The following is a 22,219-nucleotide window of genomic DNA, read 5'->3' as shown; positions in this document are numbered from 1 at the left end:
TTGTTCCAGGATTATACAGTCTAACATAGGCCCCCAGACTATATCTGATAGTAATTCTTTTTTTGTTCGGGCGATGGTTGATGGCTATGAGTGTTTGGCATTTTTTTGTTGGACTGCAGCTTTGCTCTAATGATCTCTTATGACTCTGATAGTTTCATATCTTTCCTTTAATTTCAAGGAACCATAGAGGGGCATAGCTTCTCCCCTTTCAGAGTCCACATAGGACCTAATCGATATATAAGATAATCGATATATAAGATAATTTTTTAGGTCAAAAAAAGTCGCATTTTGTTGTAGGTTAGTCATAGCACCATTTAGTTTTGTTTGAAACCGCTCAGTGAACTACACCAGCTTACTAGCTTTAAGGTAATTTATTTATTCTGTACACAAATGTTACACTGTCTTACCCAAAGAGTTTTATCCAGCAACTCCTGTCCTTCTTGTAGGCCGGGAAGCAATAGAATAAGTGAGACCCGTCGCTCATCGGGTTAAAAACACACAGACATCATAGCTTCAGCAAGAGAAAGCCATGACATCATCTACACGCCTTAAGTAGTTATTGTAATGACGTGTTTTCAGTGTCATACTTCAACAGTTTTACTACAAGCTGCAACTTTCTTCACTTGCAAAGTTATCTTTTTAAATTGACAAATTTATCAGGGTTACTACGGATCCTTAAAAAGTCTGAAAAGGCATTAAATTGATTCATCTAAAACTAAGGCCATAATTGGCATTTAAATATCTGCAATCGATCTTTCAAAAGTCTTAAAAATGCTAAGACATAGAAATCAGGACATTATGAATCACTTTTTTCAATGCTGCATTGTAAAATCTCAAAAAATTGATAAAATCTATTTTTCAAAAAATATTTTTAATTGAATGCCTCTTGCATTAATGTCACACAGTTTAGGATATAAGAGGATATAAGAAGCTCCTGGTAGTCACAAGTAGGCTCCAAAATGTCACTTGCATTGGCTCCTGCAGTGCATTAGTCACATTCATGAGTGTTTGACAGCTTAATGAAAGACAGTGAAAAGCCTAGAGGGATACTCTTAATTATTATGGTGCTTTAAAGGTGTTTCTCTGCCTCAAAATATATATTTCTGGGCTTGTTTCAGGTGATTTACTGCAGGTTTAATTTTCTCGGCTGCTTTTCAGCTTGACGCCAAGTGAGTCAAGACTGATGGGAAACATACTGTATGTATAAGGAGTCAGAGAATCAGATTACAGTGCACTGTTAGTCATAATATTCCTTCCTGTGCCCCTTTAACTTAGTCTGCGTTCATGAAGAATACCAGACACGAGTGCCTCTACGAACATTCAAATGTAAACTCTCGGGGTGGACTTGTATGGAGGGGACAGAGTAGGTGGAGACGAGGAGAGGGAGAGAGGGGTGGACATTAAATCCTCCTGAAAGACTTCAGTTAGGATCGCAGCGCTGAGTCCAAACTGTAACGCTCGGCTGCCGTGTGTTTGAGTTAAACTGAGGTGGGATTTTCCATGCCAGCTCATGCCGTCTCTATGCCTGGATGAATAGGAGTGGAAACACTAAGAGGACAGATATGCTGCAGGAGGGATGATGGGGGCTTTCCATTATGGAAGCAGCTCATAATCTGAAAACACTTAAACATTTCTCATAAATAGGAAAATGGAGAAGTAGTGCTCCTTGAAATGTTACTGTAAAGGAGAAGGACAAGAAGTGGTTTTGAGATACGCCAGCTACAGTCCGGATTTTCAGGTTTTAGTTCCTTTTTTGACAGTTATTTATTTTTCTATTTCTTTAGCCTTTAATTAACCAACAAAAACCCTCTTGAGATTAAAAATATATTTTTTCAAGAGTGGCCAAGGTTACATTTAGGTAACATAGAACAAAAATACAAAAACTAAACATACAACTCCAAGACAACAATACAAAACACAAAAAGAACACAAAATAAAGTTACTACAAGGAAGGACTAAAAATATAATATATGCTAGAAATAAACCACAAAAACAAGACATTTCAAAGACCAGCTAAGAAACACCCTGACATTGGCATGTAGAAGATGACATCCAAAAGTCCTGCATCAGTGCTTTGAAACAGCCTTGAGGAACCCAAGTCTCTACAGCCAGACTCCGTATGAACCATAGCTATAGACAATAAGAAGTTCTGTGAATGCAGAGCAGAGTCATTTTCAGTTTTTATGCTTTATGTAGACACATAAATATACTGGAAGTAGGCCGAGAGCAGCTTTATAAATAAGAGAATGTCGATGAAAAAGTCTCTGCAGATTTAGAGAAGTTACAGAAATCTTGGTTTCATTTCAAGGGAAAAATCCTCTGTTATGCCAAATTATGTAATTTCCCTTTGGATAGTATTGTCTCAGCTCTCTGTGCACTTGTTCTAATGAGTCAGAGGATGGAGCAAAAACAGAAGATAAGATTCAGCTGCTGGTCAAAGATAGTTCAGGAGGTGCTGAAGGTCAGAGGGAGTGAGAGACTACTCCCAGCTCCGCCATATTTTCCACATCTCTCTCTTAAGTTTCAGAGCTCTAGACTGTGACCAAAGTCCCAGAACACTCTGCTCTTCAGCCTGAAGTTTCTCTGGCTTTCTTTCTGCTCCATTTGTTTCTCATTAAGAATCTGCGCGGATTCCGAATGTGCTTCCCTATATCTCTTTACATGTGTCATCTTGGCACAAATAGCCCCATCTGCTGCTCCTCTGTCTCCTTCTTAATTCTTGAGTTATTCACTTCATTACAGACTCTCCTCCCGCCAGCTCTTTTTGTTGTCACATCCATCCTCCATTTCACTCAGCTATACTGCGCTGACTTGCTCTCATTTGCCGTAACAGTCTGGGTTTGGTTGTGATGAGTTACAAATAAGAGACATGATTTAAAAAGTATTTTTTTTAACCCTTATGGACTGTTTTGAGCATTTTCTGCAATTTTCATTCTTCATTTTTTGATAATTTTGGCTGTGATCATGCATATGTCATCAATTTTGGCAAGATTGTGTATTTTTGTTTAATCTTTGAATTTGGAATAAATGAGAGCAGGTTTACAGAATGAAAATGTCAAACATAATCTCATTGCAGCTTTAGGATTAGCGGGTGACACGGGTCGTCTCACTTCCTCTCCCACTGATCTGCCCCCTCCTCTCTCTCTCCTTCTGTTCTCCCGTCCTCCGGGGGAAATCATGGGCTTTGGGAAAATAGCAAAATTAGTGTTTTCTCAAAGTGCCCCCTTCCCCTCGTTTCCCTGCTCTTGCATTCAGTCCTTCTCCCACCATCAACCCCCTCGTTTTGGTTTTCCCACAGTGCCTAGCTGTGTGCTCTGCAGAGGGAAATCACAGGTCATCTGAGGTCAAAGAAAAGGGGGGAAATGAGAGATGAAGTCAAGAAGTTGAAAGTGGATTCAGAAAAAAAACTGTTATTTGCTTGTTTGATGCAGAATATACATTCCTCAGTGCTGTTTGTTAATCTGTGGTTTACTCTTGCCAGTGGTGTAGAGTATTGAACATCAATACCCAAGTAAAATGTACAATTACTCCTATAAAAGTGAGTGGATAAGTACCTGATGAGTAAACTGCTCAAAGCACAAGTTAGTTTCCATTTTAATATTTTTTTGATGGGCTGTGGGCCACGCAAAGTAATGAAAGCACTTTTTAATAAAACTATTTCTTTTTAAAATGAATTAATAATGCCTTTAAATGAGGACTAATAAATTAAAAAGCCCAACAGACCATGCTCCTGGATAAATTGATGTCAATTGTAAATTGATATCATAAATTAACTCATAGCGGGAGCTACCAATAGCTAACTTAATTTCCACATATGTGTGACTGAGGTTCAATGTCCCTGCAGAGGTTAGGAGTTTTAAGGAGTGTTTGTCCAATGCAGTTTGACATGTTGGAACCAACACATTAGCCAAAATGTGAATGGCCCTATCTGGAGCCAGTGAGCACATTTACACTGTGGTAGAAAATGTCGAATTATTGAATTAGTCTGACTAAAACTGGACTTTTAAAATACATATAAACATGTTAGTCAAAATCGTACTGAATCGAATTTCTTGATGTCAGACCAGCACACTCAGATAACATGGTTGGAAGCATCATGTACACACCTGAGTCAGACTTAAACTAAATTAGATGTTGTGCGCGTCCTCCGAGTCGCTGTGCTAGCCTCCCTATGGCCTCCCTATGGATAGGGAGGCTAGCATAGGGAGGGATAGGGACAGTTCATTATTTATGAGGAGTGCTGCAAAGGCATTTAAGGGTTGCAGTTAGAGTTAAATAAAAATGTCACACCTCAAAAGTAAAGTGTAGTTCCTTAGAGGGTTCCGATCCGGTTTAGGTAGTTTTGTTATTATCATTCATCTTTTTGTTGTACTTATTTCTATGTTTTTTAAATTTCTTTATTATTATTTATTTATTTATTTATTTATTTATTTAAATATTTATTCAGCCTGTGATGGGAAGGGGAGGGGAGGGTTTGATAAAAGGTAAACTTTCCCTCTGGAATATCAGTACCAGCAAAATTTGTTAACATGTGGACACATATGGATGAGGTGGAGCTATGTATATGTGAATTATTGTTGTACTCTGCACAAAACTACATAAAAATTTGATGACAAAAAAGGTTTAAAAACCCCCAAAAAAATCAATATCAGTGTAAGTGCACACTAAATTTGAACATTGCAACAACAGCTGATGGAGGCAGCATTAGGCCAGCAACTCTGCCGTTCAGTGGAGTAAAATGACTTTTTCCAAAACGAGTCTGGTGTTTTTGATATGATAACTTAAAATCTCTGTCGATAAGGGCTGTCTTACAGCAAGGGAAAGCGGTGAAAATATTTAAAATATAGCACACATGGTGGACTTTGTAGACGAGGACTTGCTCCCTACGTGGATATAAACTGCTCATTCTCAAGTAATGAGAACACAACAAGTCGTATTTTTTTCAGGTGATTATAGTCTAAAGAAAACATACTTACTATATTATATTCCATCTCTGTCAATATGTCCCTCTAAATCCTACGAACTGGACATTAATGTGCAGTTTAGCCACTTTTCCTTGTGAAGCAGCTAATGTTTTGGTAAACACTGCAACACTGCCTAATTCCCTCCTAACATAAGTCTGCACCCCTGAAGTTAAACCAGAATTAATCCAGAGTTACGGGACACCCAAACTCACCGTCCTGATGGAAGTGAGTCACAGTGATGTGGCACATGTGTCACATTTCATCCAGTTTAATGCTACTTCCAGCAGAATTCAACTCCAGTCATTAAAGGACTTAGTTTGTTAAAAACAGACAACAATCTGTTCCCCTATAAAAACTGAAACGAGGTGGAAGTCCATAAAAGTGGTGACATATTCGATGACACTAACATTCGTGCTGCGACTGATCTGGGAAACATGTTTCCTGTGTAGTGCTGCGTTTGTTTTCTTTTATAGAGAACAGACTGCAGATCCCAGGGTTATGAGTCAGTTTTTTGGCTTATGGGTGACCCTTTTCCATCCACGTGTTGACCCACGCGGAGACTGAGAGGACGACATGGAACATAAAGAGAAACAGAGGCCTGCCTGCGAACAATGTTTAAATGCTTCCAAGCACGGTTATCCGACACTGCTTCTTCAACAGCAACATGAAACAGGATGTGAAACAGTAGTCAGCCATGGATGCAGATGTTAACATCTTCTGCTGTGAACTAATTGTGGCTCGAATGTGTTTGTTTCCCAGCGTCTTGCCAGGCCCGGGTTGCTTTAATGTGGAAGACAAAAAAACAACATGAGGCGTTTCTTTTCCCCTGTAGTTTCTGAAAACAGCACCAGCACACATCTAGTTTCTGTGTTTTCTCTTGAAACTCCCCAAATGTGGAGCTTTTGCAACAGTTTTTTTCCCTCCTCCACATACGTCAATAGTTAACATCTCTGTTCTCTTGAGCTCATTGCATGACAAAAAGAGGCATTACCACAGAGAGGGCAGCGAGGGAGAAGAAAACTTGGAAAGGAGGAGACGGAATCATGTTGGATAGAAGACAGGGAGAGGCGAAGAGGCGAAGAGGGGAGGAGAAAGGGAGAAAGGGAGCGGGTACAAAGAGGTGGAGAAGGGAGGCACAGAGAGGGACAGATGACGGATCATAGGTGGAGACGAACTGCTGGAACGAGCTCGACTTGGAGGTTGTTTTTGTTGCCGCTGGCAGGCAGAACGGGGACCGCATGTGGAAACAATCATCCGCCAAACGCTTCCTGATAACATCATCCATATAGGCTGGGCCATGTTTCCCAAACTCACACTGACTCTGTGTGTGTGTGTGTGTGTGTGTGTGTGTGTGTGTGTGTGTCCAGTTAGTTTGTGGGATTTTGTAAGCCTGCAGAGCAAGTGAGAAGCAAACACAAAGAGAGCCTTAACTCAGACGGCAACAAAGGAAATGAGCGCTGTCGTCTCCTTGCGAAAAGGTTCTTGGATTTCTGCGCTGTGCGGAGCATCAATCACACTTAAGCACACTAAAACACACAAATTCCTCTCACTATTTCTAGCATTTTTATTCAGCTAGGTTTTCTTTTTGTGCTTTTCTTTTTGTGCTGCCAGCAGCCCTTTTTCACTCTCTGCTCCAGAGAGCCAAGAGAGAAAAGGGCAGGCGAGTGAATGGAGCAGAAATAAAGATGGACAGAAGACGAGGGACAAACAGGCCTCAGCATGAGTTTGTCCTACCGTGGCTTCTGACTAATCGTCTCTTGTCCGTAGTGCCCTCAGCAAGCCTTTTCTGTCCTAATAAAGCCGAATTCTCCACATTCTCTGACATCTTCTCCCTCCAGCTGTTGTAGTTATCCACTCCCAGGAGGCTTCAGCCTGTCAAAACAACACACGCCTGGCTAACCCCCAGCCCACTGGCCCCTGGCCCCACAGGCATGGCCACGCCGATTCCTCATTCACACCCAAAATCTTTTCACGTGTATGCTGCCGCACCCTATGCTACATGCTTACCAAATCTTACATCAACCCTACAAGTGAAAATAAGGGGTGTAACCGCTTGGTTCAGTACAACACAGTAGTTTCGCCAAGCAGCAAACCCTGAGGCTGAAAAATTAAGCCAGTGTGTAAGTGCCAAAACTGCAGTTCATTGAATAGCCACTAGAGGCTGGCTCCAATACAAAATCAGTCCCCACAGACCCCCATGTTAAAATGCCCAACTTAACAACATTCATGACCAGCTTACATTTTATTAAGGCCCAAAGCCACGCGTATTTAAGGCTGAGTGACAGGCTGTCTGTCGACAGTGTCCTCGCTCCTCTACAGTGCCAGCCTCTCACCCAAATATAGTCTCTTCCTACTCCCGAAAAAAAAAAAAAGTTTGTGATAGCCAAAATGCTGAGCTTAAGGCTTCCAAACAGCAGTTCACAAACCAATGGGTGACATCACAGTAGCTACATTCATTATTTATACAGTCTATGGGTGTAACTGTTCGGTATGTTCTCTATACAGAAGAAAAATAAAAATGTTTTATTTTTCTATTTTATGTTATTTTTATTTATGAATTAATTAAAATTAACATAATGAAATATGATGTTTTTTGACTCTCATAAATGATGCTGCTATACCTGACTGACCCATCATCTAGGGTGTCTTCTTAGCAGTATTGAAATTAAAAGCAGCTCCTTACAAAATATAAAATGATGGATAGTATTTATAACCAAATACACACAAGAGAAATAACTCTGTTTCTGATGTGCAAGAGAGAGAGAGATGCGTTTTAAAAAATAATTATATGTATTAAAACTTATATCATTATTCAGGCTTTTTTTTTTGTTTGTTCATTCTTTGTTTTTGTATAAAGAGGAATTAAGGGCTGATGAGATCCTGAAGGTACTGTTGAATCTGAATTGTCCTTTGGGATGAATATAGTTTTTTGTATTGAATTTAATCTTGTAATTGGGCTCCATTGCTTTAGGCATGTTTGTAAAGCCTGTGTTTTCCACTGCAGCCTACATGTAATACATGCATTGTGTTTTTGTGTGACAGTGCCAGAAAACCCACCTGTTAACGTGAGCGCGGTGCTGAATGGGACCGAGGTGCTGATGACGTGGGAGGGACCTCCAGGGAAGCTGAACGGAGAACTGCAGGGCTACATGGTGGAGTACAGCACGCCCGCTGCACAGCAGGTCAGTCTGGGACACACAAAGATAAAAAGAAAGTATCAAATATACTTAATATTGACCAACTATCTCATTTCTTTTGTTGACAGTTTGTTGTGGACACTGGATTGGACACTGAGCTGTCAATCAATCTGTCCGTCCCCCTGTCTAATGTGACCTTTCGAGTGTGTGCTTATACAGGGGCGGGGCAGGGACCCTGGACCCCAACACAGACCCTGACACTTACAGCGACTGGTGGTGAGTGACAACAAAAACAATAACATACTGCATTCAATTTTTTTTGCATAATTTTGTAACATTTTTAAATACAGGTTTAACTAGATGTCACATGTTTTATACAAATTCTGCATGAATAAATGTGTTATTTCCACTTTTACAAAACACTGTTGTTTTTCTCAACAAAAACAACAAAATATTGACTCTGCTTTTCTTTTCTTTTTTACTTCCACAGAAATGGAAGGATTCAGAGGTGAGTAATGAGCGGCTTTGCACACGCAAACGTACAAACACGCTCTTCTGTGACCTCTCAGAGCGGCACATAATGACACAGTGACAGTAAAGTGAGCTCATGGTGGGTTTTTTTTCTGCCACAGGACTTCTCTTTCTTATTTTCTATCACTGGGTTCCTCCAAGAGCCTGAAAGTTCCTTCCTGTGTATTTCAGAAAAAAAGGAAGGAAGAGAAAAAAGAGAAGAGAGGATCTGAGAGAGACGAGAAAGGGGAAGGGGGCGGTCGGGTGAATGGGGAGACGCATCATAAATATTTATAACCGGCCGGAACAGTGTAGCATCTCTGTTTGCTTAGTCTAATAGAGCCAGACAGACAATTCAAACAACAAGAATGGCAGATGAAAAGAGGCAGGGAAAGTCGGGGGAGGATGGATGTGAATTAGAGGACAAGTTGGAAACAGCGGGCAGAGGTTAGGAGTGAACAGCAGTAGGCTGGGGGGGGGGACTGGGAGTGCATTTCAACGGGAGAAATGGGACAGCAAACTTAGAAACAGCGAAAGTTTAAAAAAAGCATATTTTTAGTAAGATGAGAAATGTTTAGATTTAGCTCAACAAATATGGAGGATAATAACCTCAATAACACTGCACTTGTGCTTAATAAGCAAACAAACTCTGCATGTTACACTGCTAATTACATGCTATTCACTAGGAAACTAGATGGTAACAAAATATAGTTATTAGTAAGAACTGGCTGGTGAGTACAAAGCTACTGCTGATCACATACATGGAAAACTACTGGAAAACTAGACGGTAATGGTATCTCTGTATCACTATAGCATCAATAAGAAAACAATAGTAGGTACAAAGTTTGGTAAGTAAACATGGAAATGTACTCTCTAATGACATTTTAAATGTGGATATTTTTTGGTTTCTTTACAAAAAACTAAATGTCTTTGGGTTGTGGATAACAAGACATTTGAAGAAGTGATCTTGTGTTTGGTAAACACTGATAGACATTTTTCACCATTTTCAGAACTACTATAGACCAAAAAACGAATCAAGTAATGTAGAAAATTATGAACAGATGAATGAATGAGGAAAAAAATAACTAGTTGCAGCCCTACTACACTTACAGAGTTCATTACTATCTAGTTTTCTGGTAGGTTTCCATGTACTTAATAAGTAATTTCTTCGTACTTATGAGGCCGTTCTTTTGGTACTTTTCCAATGACTATATATGTTACAATCTAGTTTCAGTTTAAATACCATTTAATAAGCGGACTGTAAAATAAATGGTTATGAAACATTGTTTTCTGTGAAGGAAATAAAGACAGTGTATGAATTTTCTTTACAAACCCTGAAAGCAGATAATGCAAGAGGAATACATACATCCCAAGCATTTGCACACAGAATAAAAAAAGGGACTTGACCTTTTAAAACTTGCAAAAGTGTGAAAAATTTATCAAGAATTAGACTACTAATTCAACTTTTGCCTTCAGATTTTAAAGCCCCACATGACTAAACCCTCCTCTGTCTCTGTCCACACCCTGTCCCTTTCTGCAGGCCCGTCATCGCCCCCGGCCTTTTCCTGGCACTGGTGGTATGTGGTGATGGCCATCGCCGGCGCCGTGTCCATTGCTGTGCTCATGGCTGTTTACGTGGCCAAGCTGAGGCGCAAGGAGACGCGCTTTGGGTGCGTAGGCTGCTGGCGCTGCTCGTGGGTGGAAGGGAGGGACTCGGTAGCTGTGCCAAACCAAAAGATCTTCGGTGTTTTTCAGCTCCTTGACCCAGTTGCCTCGCTTTGTGCATGCACTCTGAGGCACTTGGACAGAGTAAAAAAACATCTGTTTTGCAAGAGTTGTACTTGCAAATTTATGGAGCAACGCCATGTTTTCAGCTGTGTTTACGCTTCTGCTGGAGAGACATCTCATTGTGTTTTGCCCTGATTTGTTTGATGTGTGTGTGCATTCACAGAGAGGCATTTGAACCCATGATGGAGAGCGGGGAGCTGGTGGTCAGGTACCGTGCTCGCCGCACGTACAGCCGCAGGACCACAGAGGCAACATGTGAGTTCCCCTCTCCGCCCCTACAGCTGGGACACTCAACCTGCTTTGCTTGCAGGCCATTTTTGTAAAATGACGGATGGCATAGGGCCAGTTGCAACAGCCCCATAAACGTTTCTAGGATTTAAGGACGTTTCTTTGATTTTTGGACATTTCTAGCACTTTGGGACATTTGTAAGACTTGAGGACATTTCTAGGATTTTAGGGCAATTCTAAGATTTTAGGACATTTCTCAGATTTAAAGACGTTTCTTGTATTTTAGGATGTTTCTTGGATTTTAGGTCATTTCTAGGATTTTTGGACGCTTCATGGACTTTTAGGACATTTCTAGATATCAGGACGTTTCTCAGATTTAAGGACATTTCTAGGACTTAAGGAGGCTTCTAGGATTTTAGGACCTATATTGGATTTTATGTTTTCAGGATTTTTGGACATTTCTAGGATTTCAGGATGTTTCACAGATTTCAGGACATTTCTTGGATATTATACAATTTCTAGAATTTTAGGACTTTAAGGGCAGGACCTCTGTCGGGGGATGCGGGGGATCCTCCAGTGGTACTTTTTTTGATAAACAAGCTCTATTTTGATGATGTTTTATGCACAATGGAACCTTTTCAAAGTAGAAAAACAATTCCCAGTATGAATCACTTTATTTTAATGTGAATTAGAAAATAGTTGGTGGGCCATCCGGCACCGTAACGGCGTCAGATTTTGCCCATGGGCCCTAAGTTGAATATCACTGCCCTACATGTTTCTCAGGAAGATGACACTTTATATTTGCGGCTGATAGTCCCTACAGCAGTATGAGCTCTCAGCGTGCCTAAACATGCCTCTGTCCCCGGGATAGATAGCGATACAAAAACAGGTAGCGTCCTCTCTCATGCCCTGGGCTTGGATCCATCAGGAAATGTTTGGCTGTAATGACACACAATGACAGCTCTCTTCTCCGCTTTTCAAGACAGAAAATCACGTCCTTGGTTTGTTTGGTTGATCAAAGGGAGGAATGCGAAGGGTTAATTCATTCCCCACAGCTGTGAAAACAGCCCTGGAGTGTTCAGTCAGCTGACATTCCCCCCAACTGCCCCTTATCTTTTTATAATCCTATCAATTAGATGTGCAGAAAATTTATTCGTGAACTTGTGCCCTGCATATTCAGGCGTGAAAGGACATCAGAATCAAATCTGACTTGACTACATTTTACTGTCAGAGCAGAGCAGAGGAAAGAGGAGGGACAGGGGAGGTGAAATCAAGATAACACTGGGAATACCATTACAGCAGGGTGAGACTTGACGTACCCTTCCTGTGAATGAGATCTCAAACTCAAGCAGCCTGTAACAACAGGCGAGGAGTTACTTCACTGCTCTGACTGGAGCACCTTTGGTGAATAAAGTGAGAGTTTTATTCTTGTCAAAGTGGAGCTGTGATCTCATACAGAGCTGCGGTTTGCGTGCTATCAACAGGCAGCAGAGAAACGTACCTGTAAACACAGTGCACAGACTCATTTCACCAGCTCGGTCACATTAAAGCTGTGACATTGTCCCAAGTGTAATATTTGTGTAGGCCTCATACACAGGTATGAGGATTTTTCTCTGATTTAGGATGTTTCTAGGATTTTGGGATATTTCTAGGATTTTATGACATTTCAAGTATTTCAGGACATTTCTAGGTGGAGCTGCGACCTCATACAAAGCAGTGATTTGCAGTGCTTTGTGAGCTACAAACAGGCAGCAGCCCCTGTGAGTGATTACAGACAGAGATACGTACCTGTAAACACCGTGCGCAGACTCAGATTTCACACAGCTGGGTCTCATTCAAGCCGTGACATTGTCCCAGGTGTAATATTTGTGTAGGCCTCATACACAGGTCTCAGCTTGCTGCAGTTACAAAGAGGCCCGGGGAAAGGCAAAACTGTAGAGAAAAAAGAAAAAAAGAAACATATTCAGTGAGTAAAATGAGACCAGCCCCAAAAAAAGACAGAGATGTGGAGATAGTGTGTACTCTGACTGAATGAGGGAAAGCTCACTGGGAGTAAAGTAAGGGGTCAGACTGGATGGATATGGGTGGGATCTACGCTGATGATGTGGACCAGTAATTTTGGCCACTTCTCAGGACAATGTCGAAACCCTCCGGTTATTGCATGCATTGGCTAATAGCCTGTCACGCCAGCATGTGTTGGAACTGCGGACTGAGCACATAGTTGTTTGTTGTGTGGCAGATTGATAGTGTAGCAGCAGCTGGAGAGGGCTCTCTGATGCATGTCGCTGACTTGTCACATTCTGGCCCAGATGTGAAAACAGAGCTGACGTCTGTAGCGCAGTCTGCTCACCACCATACAGCTCGATGACAGCCAGCTGTTGGAAGAGAGTCAGGAATATCGGATTACCTCTGCACATTTTGGCATTTTGAATTAGTCTTTATTTTGGTATTGTTTTTGACTATTTTCAGCTGCTCCTAAAGGGATTTTTGTCAGTCAGTCTATTATCTTTGGAGAAGCGGCAGGAATAATGACACAGAAGCTAAGCAACATACTGCTGTGGACAAGGGCAACAGAAAAATGTATTTTGGCCACCTAAAAAACAAAAAAATCAATAACAGTTTAAGTGTACACTATATTCAATAATTTTGGCTCGGACACCTCAAGAGCTGCAGGTCTACTACTGCTTCAATCAGTTAGTTAGTTTGTGTTATTGATGGACACAATAACTTCAACAAACTAACTGTTAGAGGCAGCAGTAGCCCAGCAGCTTCTGTGGTCAGCGATGTTAAATCACTGTTTTTCTCAATGGAGTCTGACTTTGAAAAGAGCACCATAACAGCTTCATTTCCCCATCACAAATCACTGTCTAATGGCAAGGTTAAGTGGTAAAAATATTCTGAATATAGCATACACTTAAACTGTTACAGATATTCCTTTTAAGATGGCTAAAATAAATTTTGCAGCCGACCCTGTCCACAGCATTACATCACTTAGCTTCCATGTCAGACTCCTGCATGCATCTCCAAACTAGTGGCATGCTGACTGACATCTACTGTAGGTAATAAACTAGCAATGGATAAGTACTTTATACAACCCCAGTTCCAAAAAATCTGATCCCTTTAAGTTTTAGTTTTGGTAATCGCAACTCAGGTTTTATTTATGTTTTGTTTTATTTTAGCTAAAATTAGTGATAAAACTTTTTGTAAGATATGATAATTGATTTTTACAGTCAGGGTCTTGTGCATCAACAAAAGATACTTAATTTTTTTTGAAAATTCAAACATGAGGCCCAATAAAGCCATACCATAGAAAAACAACTAAGAGGGTCTCTTCTTTTACTGCTGAGTTTTACAAGTTGACACAATTGCTTAAGTTCAGTTATATAGTCTTATTTCCATTGTTTTTCAAGCTGGCAGCGTTTATCAACACTTTGTTTTTGGCCTTGGCGCTGTGTATCATGGTTTTACAATCTGGCTTTTTTCTTCTCTTTTCTGTGTTCATTAAAGTTCTTTACACCCCAAACACCATTAAAATTCCTTATTTTTCCCTTCTCAGTGAACAGCCTGGGCATCAGCGACGAGCTGAAGCAGAAACTCCAAGATGTGATGGTGGACAGACATAAACTCACCTTGGGAAAGACCCTGGGAGAAGGTATCACTTTGTTTTGTTTGTGTGGTATTTCTGGGAGTTGATATGTGCAGTTTAACCCTTCAGACTTGCTTTAATATTACACACATGTATTTCTCTTTGCAAAAAATGTGCTTTTGATGCCACCATGTTTTTAGATGAAAAATATACAAAAAATAAATTATTTTTAATATACTACAAGCAGAGTAGATTATTTTTTTGATGATCACAGCCTGGGATTTGTCAATGATTAGCAAAAACATTGATTGTGACAGTGCACACAGTGGAAATTGCATTGTATTTTCTCTATATGCCAACTATGGTAGCAAAAAAAAAAGACGTCATTAGTGGGAAAAAGTTAAAATGACAAATTCCAAGGCAAAAGAATGACACCCAGAAATGATACAATGCATGTGTTTATGCTTTGAAGGCTGTGGAACCAAAAATGTCATTTTTTTTATGCGTTTCAATGGAGCAATTTTTGAACTTAACAGTATGAAAGTAACAATTTTGTTTCCACAGTGTATTTTAGACTTATTGTAGGAGCTGAGCTGGAACTCCCAAGATTGAACAAAGATACACGATCATGCATGAACACAGCCAAAATTATGAAAAAATTAAGAATTAAAAGCGCGTAAAATGTGCCAAACAGCCCCTGAGGGCTAAGTACAGGGAGTGCTGACAAACGGCAAGGTGAAAAAAGCCTTTGTAAAGACGAGGTCAGACTTATCTGCTGTAGTACTGATGCTTGGTTTCCACTTATCTCGAGTCATTTCCGTCTGACACCAAAATGTTTTGACCCTGGGTAAATTGGAACAGTTTATAATTTGATAACCTCACAGTGAAGTCAGGGGACAAACCACCTCTCACCGTTTTAATACAATGTTTATTGTTGTTGCATCCAAACTTGGTGATGGATTGTGATTTAATTTCTTTCTGCAGGGGAGTTTGGCTCTGTGATGGAAGGGCTGCTGACTCAGGAGGAGTCTGTTCTCAAAGTTGCTGTCAAGACGATGAAGAGTGAGTAAAAGCTCTCAGCAATCACCACAATGAATCCCTTCATCTCGAGAACACAGGCCAATTGATGGACAGCTCCTCGGGTCAGAAATTAACAAGTGTTTGGGGCAAAAATTTCAGTTTTTGATCAGAAAACAGACAACGAAGCAGCTTGTGGACAATATTGGCAGAAGACAAAGTTGACCCCACATTGACCCGAGTGACAAAGTAAAGACAATTGTGTAAGAACTCCAAAGTTGAGCGGAAAAACATGAATTATTAGGGACTAAAGAATTGGGAAAAACAGCGCCACCCTCTAATGTGAGAAGTCTGCCAGTTTCAGGCTGTGGTGACGGCGTTAAAACAAACTTAGTGGTAAAAATTGCTAACATCACTGTTTAATAAATTCAGGAGCCAAAGCAACCTCTGAAATGAAAGTTTATTTCTAACCCTGGCAGCTGTGAGCTGTACAAAACCACATGGCCTCACTTCTGTCCCGTCTCCTCCCCAGTCGCCATCTGTACCCGCTCAGAGATGGAAGATTTTCTGCGAGAGGCCGCCTGCATGAAAGAGTTTGACCACCCCAACGTCATGAGGCTTCTAGGTGAGTCTGGGTTCATACTGCCCCGCACACACAAATAACATGATAAAAAGACATGTTTTCTCTCTGTAATCTTGGATATCTTCATTCAGGTTTTGAGATAGAAAACTGCAGGTGAATACATTTAAAGAAACACTTTACCCACATGCTGTTTTACCTTGAATCTGTGAAGAAAACATAGTTTTTCTCTCATGCCTCCATGGAAAACAGGAAACATATAGATTCATTGATTTTAGGGCGTTTCTGGGATTTTAAAGACGTTTCTGAGATTTAAAGACATTTCTTGGGTTTTAGGACATTTCTTGGATTTTAGGACATTTCTAGGACTAGAGATGTCGTAAAATCTGAGAAACGGCCTAAAATCCTAGATCATTTCTAGGATTTTAGGACACTTCTTGAACTAGTTTCTAGAACTGAAGACCTTTCTAGGATTTCTGCACAATTTTTAGGATTTTAATTTATTTCATTTTAGGATGTTTAAGATTTTAGGTGGTTTCTTGTATTTTAGGACATTTCTAGGATTTCAGGAGGTTTTTTTTAGGAATTAAGCATATTTCTAGTATTTCAGGATGTTTCTAAGATTTTAGGACATTTTAGGACATAGTGTCTTTATTAGTGTCAATATTATGGTTTATACTTATTCTATTTCTTATGATCTGTTTTGCTTATTTTCTATGTTGTTCTTGTTTTCGTTTCTTCAATCAAATTGTAAAGCACTTTGAATTACAGTTGATTTGTTTGAAAGGTGCTTTATAAATAAAATTTGATTATTAATGAAGAAATAGTCCAGATTACCGAATTTTTGGACTATTATTAAGAGTAACAGGGACTTTGTCTTTGGAAAGACTAAATTATTGAATATCTCAAAACCTTGGCCGAGGAAGCCATAAATATGTGCATGACTAAATACTATTAAGGTTCCACTAATTCCACTAAGGTTGTGAGAAAAAATGCTTTTGTAATTTAGGGTAAGTAAGCCTTCAAAAAAACGCCTTATTTAATTTGCAACTTCAAGAGCTCAATTTGAGATTGTAAATATAATCCTGTTAATTTCAACATGTATATATAGTCTGCGTGTATGATACTGAGCCGAGCTGTTTTTACAGGTGTGTGTCTGCAGACTGTAGAGAGTGAAGGTTACCCCTCCCCCGTGGTCATCCTGCCCTACATGAAACACGGAGACCTGCACAGCTATCTGCTGTACTCCAGGCTGGGAGACTGTCCTGTGGTTAGTCTCACTTCAAACAATACAAGCAGAAAAGCACAGAGTCAGCAACTCTCTCTCTCACACATACACACACACAAACACACAGAAAACACAGGCAGTCGCATGCATACAGTCCCACACAATTGCACAGCTTAATGGGTTCAAGGTTTATAAGTTCACATCAGTGTCTGTCAGCAAAACTGAATCCAAAGGTCAACACAGACGTGAAGTGTTTGTTACAGTTAGTCCCCGTGCACACCTTCTTGGCAGCACGATCACTCTGAGGTCATAAAAACACCACATGTGTCTGTCGTTGCTATCGAAGTTTTACTTATTAATGGATGAGATGTTTTTTTGGAATCGAGAAGTGCTCTACGCTGTAAGTCCCTGAAGAGCTCGATTGAGAAACATAAGCCTTAATGAAAACAAGACTCGTAGAGAATGTTGAAACATCGAGGAGTTCGGCAAACATTCAGAAACACGGTGGTGTTGAACCCGATTCTTCCCACAGGAGGAGGCTGTATGAGGAGCAGGGAGCACTCAGTTCAGTCTGTGGTTCAGACTGATCGCACCCCCTCAAAGACACAAACTCTACCGCCCTCTACTGAGCACAACGTGACTGTCTTCCTGTCTGGTCTGTCCTGCAGTACCTCCCGTCTCAAATGCTGGTGAAATTCATGACCGATATTGCCCGAGGGATGGAGTACCTCAGCAGCAAGAACTTCATCCACAGAGACCTCGCCGCTCGCAACTGCATGTAAGCACATTAGTTTTTGCTTCCACTTTTGACTTTCTCTGTTCCTGCATGTCTTATCACTCTCTGTTTCTCATGAAGAGGAACTTAAAAAACAAACAAACTAAAAGCAGACCAAAAGACTGAGAGCAACATTTGGGAGAACGGAAACCCCAAAAAAGGCCTACATGATGCAGAAATAGGGATGTCACTCCTGCCTGGGCATTTGATTAAAAAAAAAAAGGGTTGCAACTTATATTATTATTATTATAGATTTTGTGTGTATAAAATGATAACCCTTTGAAACCTGGAGCGACATCACTTTTTTTGTACTTTGTACTGATTTCTTGCTCATTTTTTTAATTCATTGAAACTGCCACACTGCCTTCTCTCTTTTTTTTTAAGAAAAAACACTTTGCTTTGATTATAAAGGTTATAAAGGTTATTATAAAGGTTAATATTATGTGATACAATCATTATAAATTTAACACAACTTTTACCTGGGTAATTTTCTTTTTTTTCAGCTTTCATTTTACTTTTATTTTTCCTAATTTCTTGCTAAATTTCTTGTACTTTTACTAATTTCTTCCTAATTTTGAGGCCATTTCTTCTCTCGTTGCTCATTTCCTTCTTCCCATGTTTTTGAAAAAAAAAATCAAACCAATTTGCTCAAGTTTCAAGGGGTTAATACTTGAGACTTGAGTATCTCAAAATTTTACAGTACCTATAGAAATGTAGTTTTTTACTTAATCCCACCTATGACTGAATGCCCCTTTTCCCAACATGCAGTTCTGTAATGCTGTCGTTTCTCTGCCTCAGGCTGAATGAGAACATGAACGTTTGTGTGGCCGACTTCGGCCTCTCAAAGAAGATCTACAACGGAGACTACTACAGGCAGGGCCGCATCTCAAAGATGCCCGTCAAATGGATCGCTATTGAAAGCTTGGCTGATCGTGTCTACACCACCAAGAGTGACGTGGTGAGTCCCCCTCGCGTGTGTCTGTGTCTGCTTAATCTAACTTTATTGTAGACTTTCAGCATTGTGGAGACTCATTTCCCATCTGAGGACCAGTCCTCACAAGGTTAACAATTTATTGAAAGCTTATGCAGTTTTAGCTTACGGTTAGAATTACTCCTAATGTAGTCTTGTTTTTTTTGTAATAATCAAAAGACTTGAAAAGACCTGAAATTATTTCTAAAAGTTAAAGTGGATTGTCAGTGACTATAACATTTAGCAGCTGGAACTAATTACAAAACCTCCATTGATTTTTTTTAGAGAGGATCTATTATGCTCATTTGCAGCTTTATTGATGTATTTAATTAGTAAATACTAAGTGCAGTAAAATGAAGATTTTGGGTGGCTATTGTTTAAGGTAACTTATGTTTAAGGGACAGTCCAAAGTTACACATGTAGCTGTTATGACAAAGTTCAGCCTACAGGAAATAAAGTCAACAAAAAGTCTTTACAAGTTACAAAAAACAGATGAATTTGAGTCCATTTTCAGTTCAACGATAAAATTTTACTTTACATTTTTTTAAAGCCGCAAGACGACAGAGCTGCAATGATTTATCGATTAGTTGTCAACTATGAAATTAATGACCAACTAATCTGATCAATTGATCAGTTTGAGTTTACTCAGTTGATCCGTTTACTCTCTTTACTCCTCTTTGACAATAAACTCAATATCTTTGGTTGTGATTATTTAAATTGATACATGATCAAACACTTGATATTTACTAACAATGAAAAAAGCAACAGAAATCATCAAACACATGGTGACATGGATTACATATTCCAAATCATTACATGTCATTTTATAGACCAAATAACTAATCAATTCATCAAAAAAATAACCGACAGAATAAAAACAATCGTTAGTTGAAGCACTTGACATGAAGACAGAACTGAATGTGTTGCATTAAAGGACGCGCATTCTTTAGTAGAAGGATTTTGAGAAAGCCTCGACAAACTTGGCGGTGTTATCTCCATCATCAGTGTTTGACCAGAACAGATTCATGTTTGACCAGTGTGTGGCAAGGTGTGTGAAAAAAAGAGGAATTCAAACTCTTTAAAACTTCTCCTTACCATTTCCTGCTCCTTTCTCTGCCTGCTTCTCTCTCAGTGGTCGTTTGGAGTCACCATGTGGGAGATCGCCACGCGGGGCCAGACTCCGTACCCTGGGGTGGAGAACAGTGAGATTTATGATTACTTGAGACAAGGGAACCGTCTCAAACAGCCTCCAGACTGTCTGGACAGCATGTGAGTGTCGGCTCCTTCACTTTCACATTACTCACCCTAAACACACTCAGCTGATGAAGTGCCTCTGGAATCTTTGGCCTCCCAATTAGAAGTGACTTTTTCAATTGAGCAATCGAGGCTGGAGGCTGAAAATACAGTCAGTCACCTGTTTTTCAATGAGCTGAATGATACAGTGAATTTTTTTGTTCTCATGTTTCATGAAGATTTTTAGAGAAACACTTTTATAGAAACATTTTGTTTTAGGATATAGACATCAAAGCTTGCACCATTCCTGGTGAGATGCTCAAAGGTCCAATGTGAGGTAATTAGGGGATATTGTTACAGAAATGATATGATACAGTATAATGAGTATGCTTTCTTTAGTGTATAATTACCAAACACTCAGCACTAACAGACTAGCAAACCCAGATAATTCGACTGGAAGTTACATTATTCCGTCATGTAAACACCTCAGTCGAACTTCAACTGGACTGGGTGCTCAGTGCATGCTTTTCATTGCCCCGTCGGCCTCCCTCGGTGATTAGAGATAGGGACTGTTCGTTATTTATAAGGGAGGAAGGGGTGCTGCAAAATGGATCAGGTTTTAAAAAAATAAAGTACCGAGGAGGGACTTGTGTTTTTAATTTTGGTTTAGGTGAGGGACATACAACTTTAAAAGGCAGAATTTTATGTTTATTTTAAATTTAAAAAAGTCATACTCCAGTCACCCCCTCCTCTGATAAATAAATTACAGTCCCACAACACCGGCACATCGCCCTTTTGCAACAAGAGTGCCGGAAAATCACTAATTTTTTAAAGACGAAAGTGCTTTGTTCAGTGTTTTTATGTGTTTATTCACCTGGTATGTTTGTTTTGGAGAGGTAGAGACCTCTGCAGGCAATTCAGCTCTTGGTAAAAAAAAAAACCTACTGCACAATAAACACTGAAGGAATTCTAATTGGGAGTTTAGCTGGTTGCAATTTGTAATCCTCACCACTAAAGGTTACATGGGTAATGTCAAATAAACAGCCAATAGAAAATAAATGATAACATGTTAACCAGATAATGTATCATTAAGGAGGCATTAATTAAATGAATAATGTCACTGCTCTCATGTTTATGTGTGGTTAAATTAACAAATAGCAGGGGTCTCTGCATCACACATACCAGCAGCCAACAATGGACTAAATGCCAAACATGAGGCTGCAGCCACACTGTGTGGCCCACATTCAGTCAAGAATCATGATTTTTAAGTTTCACCAGAAACATTCTTAACTTAAAGCAAAAGGTACAAAGGATATTTAGGATACAGACATGACTGTACTCACATTTTGGCTTTTCATGCACGCTAATCAAAAGATCCACTTGATGAGCAACAAGGCAATGTGGCTTCATTTGGCCAACCTGAGTGTTTGTGCGGACTGCAGTTTATAGGAGCAGCAGCTCTGCATCAGAGCTGCAGAGGAGTGTCCCTGCTGCACCTGGAGGAGGGCGTGGCCGAGTCAGAGCAGGCAGCAGAGAGAGAGCTGGGCTTTTTGTTCACTATCATCAGTGCACACAAAGAAATTTCATACAAAATATGTTATTGTTTATTTCTTGGAAATTTTTAGGCAATGATATGATCTGTGCAACGGCAGGTTAATGTTTTGAGTAATGCAGTGTGTAAGATTTAGGAGGATTCAGTGCCATCTAGTGGTGTGCATTGCAGATTGCAACTAGCTCAAACTTCTTGAGGTTAGAATTCCTCCAGTGTTTATTTTTCAGGAGGTTTTTACAGAGAGCTCCATCAAAGAGTCCACAGAGGTCTCTTCCTCCCTGAAACAAACAGACCTGGTGATTTTAACCAGGAAAAACACTGAATGAAGCAGTTTCATGTTACAAATCAGTGTTTCTCCCGTGCTGTTTGGCATATTGGAAATGGGCCGTAAACCCAGCTTCTGCTTATGTGTACTCGTGTATTTTCTCTGATAAGTAAAGATAAGGAGAAAAAATGCGAATTGCCCCATCAAGAGCCAGTGCTTGGTTTGTCTGTTCTCCAGCGATGAGGAAACAGCTAACAATGATTCTTATTTTCAGGCGATTAAACACTAAAGAAAACAAACTTATTATATTGTATTCCATTCTCCTCATATTCCCCTAAATCCTACACACTGGACCTTCAACAATGTGCGAACATTAAATAAACAAT

The 22,219-nt window shown here is 39.9% G+C and overlaps 1 protein-coding gene and 1 long non-coding RNA gene across 2 annotated transcripts in view; one reads left to right on the top strand and one right to left on the bottom strand.

The window, feature by feature from the left end:
• Nucleotides 1–22,219, top strand: part of axl (AXL receptor tyrosine kinase) — a 44,956-nt gene that overhangs the window by 17,665 nt on the left and 5,072 nt on the right. Inside the window, exons 8-19 of the mRNA XM_088079231.1 lie at nucleotides 8,007–8,146; nucleotides 8,230–8,377; nucleotides 8,592–8,609; nucleotides 10,152–10,281; nucleotides 10,563–10,654; nucleotides 14,184–14,279; nucleotides 15,198–15,275; nucleotides 15,763–15,855; nucleotides 16,959–17,080; nucleotides 17,707–17,816; nucleotides 18,612–18,771; nucleotides 19,916–20,052. Of these exons, the coding sequence (XP_087935357.1) occupies nucleotides 8,007–8,146; nucleotides 8,230–8,377; nucleotides 8,592–8,609; nucleotides 10,152–10,281; nucleotides 10,563–10,654; nucleotides 14,184–14,279; nucleotides 15,198–15,275; nucleotides 15,763–15,855; nucleotides 16,959–17,080; nucleotides 17,707–17,816; nucleotides 18,612–18,771; nucleotides 19,916–20,052 (1,324 nt within the window). The remainder of the gene's footprint in view (nucleotides 1–8,006; nucleotides 8,147–8,229; nucleotides 8,378–8,591; nucleotides 8,610–10,151; nucleotides 10,282–10,562; nucleotides 10,655–14,183; nucleotides 14,280–15,197; nucleotides 15,276–15,762; nucleotides 15,856–16,958; nucleotides 17,081–17,706; nucleotides 17,817–18,611; nucleotides 18,772–19,915; nucleotides 20,053–22,219) is intronic.
• Nucleotides 81–22,212, bottom strand: LOC148189434 (uncharacterized). Its single transcript, XR_015776853.1, has 6 exons — nucleotides 21,360–22,212; nucleotides 20,088–20,177; nucleotides 19,879–19,970; nucleotides 12,416–12,559; nucleotides 8,022–8,152; nucleotides 81–2,149 (listed from the first exon to the last, which is right to left on the bottom strand). It is a non-coding gene; the product is annotated as an uncharacterized LOC148189434 (long non-coding RNA).

Source organism: Plectropomus leopardus, chromosome 6 (assembly GCF_026936395.1).
Source record: "Plectropomus leopardus strain MGB_pleo_1.0 chromosome 6, ASM2693639v1, whole genome shotgun sequence".
NCBI lineage: Eukaryota > Metazoa > Chordata > Actinopteri > Perciformes > Serranidae > Plectropomus > Plectropomus leopardus.
Note: the sequence above shows the minus strand (reverse complement) of the source record. Positions and strands in the feature narration are given on the sequence as shown.